This window comes from Polypterus senegalus, chromosome 5, assembly GCF_016835505.1.
Source record: "Polypterus senegalus isolate Bchr_013 chromosome 5, ASM1683550v1, whole genome shotgun sequence".
Lineage (NCBI taxonomy): Eukaryota > Metazoa > Chordata > Cladistia > Polypteriformes > Polypteridae > Polypterus > Polypterus senegalus.
The window spans coordinates 145,069,227-145,082,149 of NC_053158.1; the positions used below are offsets into that span (position 1 = coordinate 145,069,227).

General features: G+C 36.4%; 1 protein-coding gene across 1 annotated transcript in view; it reads right to left on the reverse strand.

Moving 5' to 3' along the window:
- The window catches only part of LOC120529556 (solute carrier family 22 member 23), a 218,734-nt gene that overhangs the window by 63,352 nt on the left and 142,459 nt on the right, over positions 1–12,923 (reverse strand). Inside the window, exon 4 of the mRNA XM_039753451.1 lies at positions 4,792–4,960. Coding sequence (XP_039609385.1) covers positions 4,792–4,960 — 169 coding nt within the window. The remainder of the gene's footprint in view (positions 1–4,791; positions 4,961–12,923) is intronic.

The following is a 12,923-nucleotide window of genomic DNA, read 5'->3' on the forward strand; positions in this document are numbered from 1 at the left end:
GGGAGAAACTTCCAAAAAGACAACCTTCACGGCAACACTCCATCAATCTGGGCTTTATGACAGAACAAAAGCCTCTCCTCATTTAAAAACACAGGGAAGATTGCTTGGAGTTTGAATGAAGGCACCTAAAGATCTCTTAGACTGAAAGAAACAAAACTATCTGGATTGATAATGCCAAGATTAGCATCATGCCATTGTGGGGCTTGATGTGGGAAAAAATAAAATTATTTAAATTAAACATAAGGCTACAACATCGTAAACTGTGAAGAAAGTGAAGGGATCTGAACACTTTCTGAATCCACTGTATTTCTGTGTCAGAACTCCAGCATGCTGGACATATTTACATTTTTCAGTTAGGTACTATAAATCTAGCATACTGTATTTAAACCACCAAATGAGAAATGAGTACCAGGTTGTGTTTCTGTTTTCAGCATTACAATGCACATTAAAATGTGATTCATTAAAATAAACTGTAAGCTGTTTAAATATTTTCACTTAAAGACATTTAGGTTTAGTTTGTGAATTGTTTCACATACTAATATTGTAATTATTTTACCCCATTTAGGGTAGACTGAGGTGGATGGCGCTGTAGCGCAGTGGTTACTGTCGCCGCTATGTAGTTCCTGAAGACTGGATTTGAATCCCAGGCTTTATGTTTATCCATGTGGAGACTTTACATCCTTCCCATGTATAGTGAAATTTTCACGGAATATTCTGATATTTCTCCCACATCACAGAGACATGAATATTAACTGGTAACTCTAAACTGGGCCTGTATGAGTTGCTATGTGCATGTGAGTGTGTCCTCTTAACGCGCACACGTGCCGGTCCCGGGACATAACAGCGTTTTAAAAACGTTACAGTAATGTGTGCATGCCCATCTGCCATGCATCTCGACACCCTACCCATCAAATGAAACTTCAAAGTCTTGTCTTTCCGATGATATAAACCATTTTGACACACAACAACCACAGCACTGACACTAAAGCCTTTTTTACAGAGAAGTACATACTTTTAAGAGTTGACTGTCCCTATCTTTGAAGACCCCCTGCAAGTCAAACATCAATATTTCCGAGCAGTATTGATCCCATTGTGTCCGTAAGGCTCCAGCGAATATAATCCAGTAAAACGATTTAGGTCCAAAACACACGATATATTCTCAAAGGGACAAAAACTCCAGAAAACGTTTCATAACTTGAGACCACCTAAGTAATTTTTTTCATTTATATTGCTCATATTAGACGTAATTTGTTTCTGTCGGCGATAACCATACTACCGCATGAAACACGGAACTGTTAGCTTCCGAAAGACACCTAAGTTGGCCAATTACGACGGGTCTGGGGTTGACTGGCACCTCGTATAGCCAACCAGTGTCACAGAAAGCTTTGAGGATGACGTATAGCTCTGAACTCTGGTAGAATATACCAGTTTGATTGGACAACTGTGACTGACACTCAAAACTTACAGCCAATGAGCAGCCGAGCATTTTGATATGTAACTTGCCATACTAACTTGTAAACAAAACGATCGAGCTGCGTGAAGGTGGCATTTGTGCCAGTCTGCAGAGTTGGTGCGTGGTTGTTTATTGTGATTTCGCCAAGTTTTTTCGCATTTTAAATATGAATAAAAGTAGAAGTTTAAACGTAAATAAACGCTCGATTAAATAATAGATGCATGTGCGCGTTGCGAAAGTATTCAATCGGCCCAGGAAACGTCTAATGGCAGAGAGCACGTGCCGCCCTTGTGCTTTCTGCTTGCTAGTGATTGCTGCCATCAAGTGGCACATGGAAAAACGCTGAGCTGTGTTGTAACAGTTTGTAAAACAAATATATATAGTTTGTGTGCATTTTATAAAAAAAGTAAAAATAAAAATATAAATATATTTTTGGCCCATAACTTGTATTGACTATTTTTACATAGAAATGTGTATTTTTTATTGTTTTTATTATGGAACATGAATTTCCATAACTAATAGAGTGACACTGTGTGTAGATATAGATTCCTTTAGGTGTAAGCTTTCAGTAGAGCCCTCATTGATATATGTGGGTTGAAGCATTCAAAAGTTATTACACTTTTTCCATATGTTCCAAAATGTGGATAATGGTCCCTCTAAAAAGCCCCTGGGCATGCCCACATAAAAACTGGTGTAAAAAATGTCATTTTTACAGGTATTCTTTTCAAATTTGAAATGTGAGTAGTCAACAAGTTATTCTGTTGGTACATAGTGTGTTTCTGTCCCCACCTACCTACTGCAGCTTTATTTTCCTTTATTTTCATAAAAAAACTCGTTTTTTTTGTGAGTTCTAATATGCATAACTTTTGATCAGTCACACCTACAGTGATTCTGACTACTAAGGGTCAAACTAGAGAATGTTACCTTTACAAAGAGACCAAACATGTGTTTATACTCCAGATAGTTCAATAACAGCAATGATTCTAATTTGGAGAGGTCGAATTACAAGTGATTTAGCAAAAATGACCCCGAATGATAAGGGGTTGTAGACAGCTGCACTATCCAAGGTTGGGTTCTTTCTTAAGCTTTTTCATTCCAGGATAGGCTCTAGCACTTGTGACCCATAATTGTACAAATCGGAAAATAAAATTAAACAAATGAATTAATTTATTAAGGATATTATTATTTGGCCGACACTGACAAGAAATTCAACAAAATTAAACAGAAACAGAACAAAATTAAATTTAAATTTCCCTTAATCATTATCCAGGAGTTAACAGTCATTTAACTTATACCAGAATAACTACGAAATTTTATTCATCTTCAGCATAGAAGTTCAATGTTATCTGATGAAGTCTTTTATCTTTTTACTGCTACTGTGCAGCTCAAAGCTGAAAACATAATCCTTACTCTCAAAAGGCTATGTTTGATCTTTCATAGATGTTGTTATGGTAAGAAAGGGCTATACTTGTAGCATATCAAAGGAGTGAATTATAGAAAGCAAACATCTTGTGTTATCAAAGTATGCCAAACAACTTTATCTACTCCAAAATGAAAATAAATCCTCAGTTTTGCTCAGATTACACACCATATATGGGATCAAACCTCACAAATACAGATAATAAACAACCTGACTTAAATACATATAGTGTAGATGGTTTGTTCATTTGAAAAGATTATCTTACATGATGGAAGATCAAAAAGTTTTCAGCCTAAACATGAAAGGAGAATTATATAGTGCTAGTTTTGTAAGTGGCCAAACACAACCTTATGTTATTTTCTTATTTTAGTACACACATTTCTATATGCTTGTTGTTTCAAGTCATTATGAAGAAAAAATGAAGAAAAGAGTAAAACTTATGTTGGAATTGCTCAGAAAAATGTAGTAGGCTGGAGAAAACAAGGTACACATTTCTACCAAAAAAGGCAACAAATACTGCTAAACAATCTAGAATAATAATATACAAAGGTTGTCCAGCTAGGTCCAATACTGGAAACAATAGGGTTAAATCATCTGCATGTCTCAGTGACACTCAATAAAAAATTATTTCTATTAGGTTTATAGCATAAAAAATGCTGATGATAATCAGATGGCAGTGTATGTCGCATACACTTGCTGTATAGTCATCATAAACATGCACGTACATACACACAACTATATCATTAAAGAAAGCAGACAGGTCAGTAATACTGGAAATGAAAATCAGAGTCATGAACATTGCATAACCATTTTGTCTGATCTTGGGGTGAAACTCATTTGAAATTCTGGAAACTCTGAACAAGACTGAAATAAAAATGAGAAAATGTGTAGGAGTAACTTTCCCTCCATTCGTCAAGCTGTTAGAACTGCCAAAATTACACATATGTTAGAATCTCCTGGCACAGGAAAAACACATAATTTCTCACACTTTTAAGAATGCCACCCTTACAAACAAAAATAAACCTAAATGGCCAATAATTTAAGATTTTCATTAATTTAACAATATCATGATCTATAATCATATAAATATTAAAACGTATCTCATTCTTTTGGTTTATTAGCATCAATGTACAGTATAATTGTACTAAGCTATCTTTCCTTTTCATGCTTTCAGAGGATACCAGTATGTATCTTACAGTCTGCTTTTACTCTACTTCATTCATTTTGCTCCCTGCAAATAATTCTTCTGAAATTTCACAAATTCATAAAAATTTAAAATCTACTTTCTTAAGTTGTGTGGTGGGTTGTCTGGCAATTAAGGGGTTCCCAAGAAAAAAATGGTGGCTTCAGACAGGAAGAGGACCCAGAGAGTCTATGAGGTAATTACTCAGTGGGCAAATAAGTGAAAGAGCTGATAGGAGAGAATGGTAGATGGACTGGAGTAATGGTTAACATGAGCTACACCCTCCAAGCCAGGAGACAACAAGGAAATTCCTACTGGGAAAATTTCCTAATGCTTATTATGGAGGGTTGGCGCTGTAAAGACAACATGGGGATTAAGTATGCAGAGATGCCTTGTAGCTGCTAAACCAAGTGTAATTGTCAGTGTCATCATGGGGTATGACACAAGCTGCCCTTCTTTATAGATAATATACATTTATCCGGATTAAAAAAAAAATCCACCTATCCACCATTCTTTGCTTGAACCATTTAATCTATATCAAGTCAGTACTGCACACAAGATAAAGAACCAAATTATTGCACTGCTGACTCACTCATATATAGTAAATTCAGAGTTGCCAATCTATCCTGTGAAATTGATTTATTATTGATCATAAAATATAATTGACAAAACAGCATTTCTGATCCCACTTCCATGTCTGTAATAATTCATAACATATGTTCTGCATTTTCTTACCATAAGAAGGATATCATGAGGATAAAAGGGCAGATGATCACTGCTTGCAGAATCTGCCAGTCTCGGCAGATAGCAGCTAGACCTGGCATCAGCAGCTGCCCTCCTAGAGAAATAAAGCTAGCCACCATTGTCACCATGAAACGGTTGCTAGGGGGACAAATCTCAATCCCTAAAAGGAACAAAAAAAAATACATGGAGAGAAAAAAAAAAGATGTTATCATTCATAGAATCCAGTGTCCTTCTAAATCAAGTACACAAACAGTATGAATCATAATATTCAAATTGCTAAAACAATACACTTTTAACTGAATGGAACTAAATGAAAACCTCAGTAGATTTCCATCTCTTTACAGTAAATGCCTCTAACTGATTAGGGAAAACATTTTTCAGTCTATAAAACAAGAAACAGGCTCGTTAACAAAAACCCTCTCTGTTAGTTGAAATTCTGACTGGCATTTCAATGAGCTACCTCCAATAATTTTGAGTTGCCTTGGCTTTAATAAGGTCAAGGTTATCAGGATAAAAATGTCTGCTCACAACTGTCACCAGAAAGAACAAACAGGACTACATTCATTTGGTTAGAGTTGCTGAAATTTTTACTGACATGTAATTTTTTTTTTTAATTAAACTGTTTCTTTGTTTTAATATTGGCAGAGAGGAGCAGGAGGTAACATGCAATGTATTGTATATGTGAAAATTACAGTTTTATTTTACACAATTAATACTTGTACCAGAAAACAAGACAAAAAAAAATATCAGGGAGTGCTGGGTAGCTTTTGGGTAAGCAGAACAGAAGGTAACCTGCCTTATAGCATCCTAAGGAATGACTGCTGTCCTGTCAATGAATCATGCCACCTTCAGCCTTTCCATACTGACATGTCTATGTTGTTCTTCTCTGTGAAAAGCTTACCCTGCTTTGTACTAGTTGCGTTACATTAGCAATACCTCACTTAACAAAACATTTGCCACCAAGCCAACATTTAACATACAGTACCATAAAAAAAGACAGAACCAGAAAAATGCAGCTGATACAGATAACAAAGAACAGTGTGAATCATGAAAACACACTGTTATGAAATCCGTTCAATTTTGAATTTCTGCTCTGTATACAGGTGTGCCAATTGGCAATACTTATACTACCTTGAGGATGTTACTCCTTTTAGCCATGAGAACTCACAGTGGTAAAGGATCATTAGCACTAATAGTAAACAGGGCAACAATAGATCATTGATAATTATACTACAATTATGGACACCAGTATATATCATATAATTTAACAAAATGTCCAAACTGGTGTATTTCCATAGTTGGATCATATCCTAGATCTGCCATATTGTGTCTGCACAAGCATCAATAAATCCCTGAAGGATGATTTTTTTTTCCAGAAACATTGTTAATTTGAGTTCAACACCCCATTCCATGCCAAGTGAACATATCTTCAGTAAGCTTGATTTCACTGAGATTCCTTGCATTTTGCTACATTTACTAGATTGTTCCTTCCTAAAGTCATCTCTTGGGAGTAGGCTGTTAAGCCCATACCTTTTAATTACTCCAGTACAATACAGTTTAATAGACATGTGCACTAATGGATTTGAATGCTGCAAGGTTTTATAATTTACCATTAATTTTCTACGTCTGTAAACATGTGTAAGTGACCTGAATCCATCTTCAGTGAAGGATGTCTCTCTGTATAACAATAAACTGAAGTGAACTGAATTAAATTAAGAAGGAACACTAGTGTAAGTAGGCTATAAATGCTACAAACATTATTTGGCTCCAAAGTACAACTCTTCTACAGATGCACAAGTCTGGAATTTCTCATCAGTTAATGTGATGATTCAACATAAAGGATTATATGCAGTGTAATGACAGAATCGTTCATTTTCCTCTGATGTACTGTAAGGCAAAGTAATAATTTCTGTAATGACTGATGTCAAAATTACACTAACAAAAAGTCTGTAACACACTCATTCAATAAGAAGTGCAGCCAACAGACAAAAGTTGGCAGTCGTAGTTCACGGCACAATATGTCAACACTGCAGCAAATGCTAGAAGTATGAGACTTTACTTTAGACTGTACCTGTAAGGGGCGGAATGGCTGCTGTGAGGCGAATGATGTGTGCTGGCAATAGGAAGGTTGCCAGTTTAAATCCCGTAAATCCCAGAAATGACTCTACTCCATTGGGCCCTTCAGCAAAGCCCTTAAGGTACAATTGTTTTGTTTTGGGTATGGCATTAATCTGCATCCAGCTCTGTAAGCAGGTCCTCCAACTAACAGGGAAAACTTGGGGGTTGGTGGCAATATTGGCACTTCAGCCACTGTAAAAAAACTTCACACTGTTCTAGTGTGGTCCTGAGGAGTCACTCACTGCACTTGGGTCCCAATTCAGGTGGTTTGCTGTGGAATGGGTGTGGCAACGTGCTATCAGTGTATGCTCCCAAACTCTTTCTCTCTGCACAAGAGAATTATATTCTAAACCATCACTATGGTATAAAATATGTTATAAAAGGAATATGCTATGTACCGAGACCTGATTGTTATATTAACTGTATATTTACATTTTTTAAACAACTGTGTCTATAACACTTTTAATCAAAACATTTTACTACATTAACTAAAAGAAATTGTGAAAACTTTCCTAACATTTCCTTATAACTCACAGTAAAAATAAAACTTTCTATCCACAATAGAGAAATGGTAATTTCAAAACTATAGGTCGTCTAAAACAGCACTGGGAAGAGATCCTTTTAATTAGATTTTCATGTAATGAATGGAAGTCAACCCAAAATTTACATATATTCTTCCACAAGCTGTACAAAGCACAATTTCATGCAGAGATACCTGAAATGCATGCAAATCATGGTCCCCTGCCAGTCACAGCTCAGTGCAGGGCAGAGCATGCATGTTAGCATGATATTAATAAATGATCGATGAATAATATTTTATTTTATTTATTGAAAAATTAAATTTGCTGAAACATTTTCGTTTTTCTATAATGTCGGCAAATTTCAGCCAAATCAGTTATATCATCTTTGAGATTTTGGGGTATTTAGTTTTCTGTTTTTACCACTAAATATTGGCACATCAAAATGTTCTCTCTTAGCCAATACTTATTGCCCTTGATATCCCACTAACCAATAGGGTGGAAGGACAACTAAAGATTGGGTGGTGCCCTGGACACAATGTAAAATGGAAATCAAATTTTCGGTGAAGCTCAAGAAAGAAGCAAAGCTTAATGGTTAGAAAGTGCTGTTTTTTCGCTGTTGCCCATGAGCACTCTTAGGACTGGATTATACTTGACACTGAATGCTTATGTGCATGCATCATGACTGCCACGCATTCCCAGCGCTCCACGGACATGTCCTCTGAGCAGGTCGTCAGAAATGAATGTGATGTGTGTGTAAGTTGCAATACCAGCAAAAATATGGGTGGCCTGTGTGTTCAAGTTTTGGTGATGTCAGCATCATTGTTTACTATCAGCATCTCCATAGTGACAAACATGCCTGCCAGAATAGCTGGTATCAAATTGCCAGCTCTTTGAAAGTGGATGTGGAAACATGCAAGACAAAATGGAAGCAAGTTCGACACAGATGCATCCATGCAAAGTGGAAAATGTCTGAGAAAAGAACTGGGGATTTGGCTGTTGCAAGATAACGACGTGTGATGACAAGCCGTGTTGCAGCTCCAACAGTATTGTAATGATGCGATACATTTAAAGTTCTCATATTCCATCTTCTGTGTAGCTGTTTTAATCCTTTCTTTTTTTGCACCTACGCAACAGCATCTTGCTCTGCCAACTGGTGGAATCCTCCAGATTTACATAATGTTCATAAGTATAGTCATTACACTCCTTGTGTAGAAGTAGCATCCGCAAGCATATGCATCATATAACATCAAGAATATTCCTGGTCTTAAATGCATACCAGCACTCATCTTGGTTATCCATTCTGCTCTGTTGACCTCTAGCCTCCGGTGCAATGAAAACTAAAATGGGAACTAACAAAAAACACCTGGGGCCTCATGTATAAATGGTGCGTACGCACAGAAATGTTGCATAAGAACGTTTCCATGTTCAAATCGTGATGTATAAAACCTAAATTTGGCAAAAAGCCATGCACATTTCCATGGTACCTCATACCCTGTCGTACGCAAGTTCTCCGCTCGGTTTTGCAGACTGGAGGCACCCAGTGTCAAAGCAGTGCTACTGTTCATGTGTGGTTATCCTTTCTTTTCCTAACGCGGCTTTATAAATACACTGAAATTAACCGCATATTGTTTATTAGTTTAATGCATCTGATTGTAATTAACCAGTAACAATATAATGGTCCACGGAATGGTAAAACTATCCCATAGCTGCTTTAGCGTTGTTACTCTCACTGCACCTTATTTTACTTCTTTCAGCTACTCCCATTAGGGGTTGCCACAGCAGATCGTCTTTTTCTATATTACTCTCACTGCACCACTCGGAGCTGCTGATCAGAAAGAGAATTATCGGTATACAGCATCAAGCACACGCTGCCTCAGCCATGCTTCCTATTTGAAGTGTTTCTCACATGGAAAACGCTTCAAACCTTTCCTGTACGGACCTCATGGTTCAGAAAGAGTTTCAACCCAAGAGCTCTAAACGCACTCAATCAAGTCCTCCTTGTAGAACTATCTGTACTTATAAGTAGAATTACCTCACTGTAAACTTGCACTACAGTTATAATATTGCACAACCTGAACCACTTTATAAAGCGAGTATTTACATATGATGACGATATCATTTTTAAGATGAAATGCAGCAAAATATGTTTATTATACATATAAAGCTTTAAATTTATTTAAATAATCTATATTGTTAATAATTAAAGGTTGTTCCTGCCTCGCACTGTATGCTTCACTGGGACTGGCGTGAAGGATAGAATAATTAAACATGTACTACGAAGATATTTCAATGTTCCTTAAAAGTTTTGAAGAATCAGCGCTCTAAGCTTACAGATGGCTTAACATCTATTACAGAGCTTGGAGAAAGAAAAGTAAGGACATGAATTGGAGGTTAGTACATTTGAAAGAAACAGTACTGCAGGGGCGGCCACGCCAATATATATTGAATATAAAACAGAAAGAGAAAATAACGACACAGCTAAAAACGCAGTGGCAAATTTCGACAAAAGTTAAACGCACGAGGCGGCTATGCAGTATCCACAACAGACGTGGCCATCCGCCGTGCATAAGATACCATATTGACATTGGCGGGCGAAGGAGCCACCGACTCTTTCTCTGCCCAGGGCCGCCAAGAGCCTAGAGCCGCCCCCGAGTACTGCTGCAATAAATTATTTCATCGAAGGTCGCGCACAATCACTGCGCTACTGTGAAACTCATGTTTAATAAAGTGCTTTAACTCCTATCATCATGAAAATAATATCACGTATACATCTCAGTATTTTAGTTATTCAGAGGGGTGTAATATCACGAATGTAATGGATTCTGTGTCCTGTCAGAGGAAGAGAGCTGGTTTAAGAAGCATGTAGTGATTCACACACATAGAGCACATAGATCATCACATACAAAACAAAGCATTTAACGTGCTACTTCAATTACGATGTGATTTGAGAAACTACTTAATTAAGCAATTTTAAGATGAAGTTTATGATGTTCTACTTTAATGACAAAATAAATTACATGATTGAAGTTGACATTTTGTCCTTTTTCCCCACTGTGCGCCTTTTTTTTTTATCTGTACCCTAATAACCTTTCATATGACACTCAGATGGTGCGCTACGATTTGGCTTTTCACGGTGACTTTAATATGTAATAACTTCTTTTTTATTTCCGGCACTGTGCGACTTTGTGAACTTCAGCTTTCAGGTTTCTCCAACACGCTGTGTCACTCGATCAACTTCCTTTTGTTGATTATACCACGGTTTAAATCAACAAATAGTATGTTTTTCCTTTGCCTCCACTTTTTTTTGCTGAAATTCTTATATTTTCCTCCGTGCTTTTCCCATTGTCTTTTCACAGAAGGCTGAGCTTAAGAGCTATTTATATTGATTTGTATATTCAAAGAGGCGTAATTCTGGGAGGAGTTGGGGCAGGACAGGAGGCTCATGCACGAGCGTTACTTTTCACACTGATCAGATTTATGTAGCGGAAGAACGCAGAAGTTGGCGAATGCACAGATTCCTGCATCAGGATTTTTCTGTGCGCAAGAACATTTTCGGCTTTTGTGCTTACGTCATGTTATAGTGCAAGTTCTACGCATGGCGGTATGCATGAGGCCCCTGGTCTGTGCAATAACCCAAAGTCGGCCTTAGATTGTGATACCTGAGTTTCTAATGGTGAAGCAACAGAAATTGTGTTGCAGTCCTCAAATCTACTGCTCCCCATTTTTCACTGTTCGTGTTAATACATTAGTAAGGATGTCACAAGAGCCAACATTTCAGTACTAATTCAGTAACAAAGTTCTGAAAACATAATGTTACCAGCTTTTCTACCATATCAGCTGAACCGAGAAATCTGGTATTATACTCAGAGTGACTGCAAGTAGATGAATTACTCTGCAAGGCATAATAATACATGATAAAAATGAGTATAAACTATTTATAAAATGGCTCACGGAGGTAATGATACATTGCAACATCAACACACGTTGAAAAGAAAAAAAACAGCAGAGGTCATGTCTGGAAATGCTTTTGTGTTCATTTCAGTGCAAGAATTGTAGTTGTTGTTCAAAAAGAAAAAAAAAAAGCCAAACACACACAAATGGGCTTGCGTTGTTGTCACTTATGTCCCATTATGGAATTAGTTCAAATACAGATTTGTACATGGTGTAAGAGGGAGAAATGTTATCGATGAAATTAAGTGTAATTACTTATATTGCCTCGCATTTGTAAACTGAGATGAAAAAACGAGATTAATCACCTTTAAATAGTGTTCTGCATAGCCCTGATAAATGAATGGATGCTTTGGATTCATTCTCTGATTGTAATGAGCACTTCTACAGATGTTCATCAGTCCAAGCATCGGTTCATTTTCTAACTGGTATATACAGTTCAGACTTGCTCTGGGCCTGGGTGTGACTTACATGCATCCACAGTTACGCATATAGGACTGTGGGATGTGGGAGAACTGCCAGCGCAAAAAAAGAGTTGACGCAAGAAATATTGACGCACAGTTTAAAGTGGCTGTTTGGCTTGTCTGCAACGGTGATGACATGAGTTGCTCCATTTGTGAATGACAAAGTAAAATTTATTTAGTGTTTCAATGCTTTGAAAGAGAAACCACATCTTTCTTTTTAATATCTATACTATGTTAACAGAGATATAAAAAGGCTGAACACGCAGATAGAAGAATAATCAAAGCAACGTGTTTTCTTGCTAAATTTGAATTAGCAATCACTAAATATGTGACATTTGCTTGGTTTTTGGAGGCAAATTAATGTCCATTAGTATAATCCATAAGTAAAAGCACAAATCATATATTTAACGGTACTTTGAAGAATGTAACACTGTCTAAGTTAAATGTAACACTGTCTAAGTTATAAATTTAATGAGTTCAAGTTCTGGATTTGTACACAGGCATAAGCAATAACGAAGTCTGATCACTCACAGGAAGCCATTAAAACAGCAAAACGAATGCTTAAACAGGAGTTCTGAAATAAAACATTAATAGGATTAATGTAAAACTGAAAAGTTTGATTTCATACAGGAAGCTTTAAAGTTAGGACAAATGTTAAAAAAAGGAAATAAGGAAGAATCTCTAATAACTACAGATCTGGAAAATGAAAACTTAAGTTTCTGCCATTAATGTGAATTAATTTGTCTAATCTGTCAAAGATTACTCTTGGATAATATTTTTTTACCAGCCAATTTTTCAAATATAAATGTATATACTTATAATAGCAAATATTGCAAACCTAATACCAATTGGTTTACTGACAAACCGAAATTTAAAAGCATGTTGTTACAAAATTAGTTATAAAGAGTTAGTTTAAATGGAAATATATGAAATGGTCTAGGTAGTCATTAATTCAACAGTAAATACAATATATAATAATGTCTGATGTTTTTATATTTAATATGGATTTTAAGCTGTAGTTTTCAGTTACTGGGCAGAAAATGTCAGAGAATATATTTAGAATGTGCACATG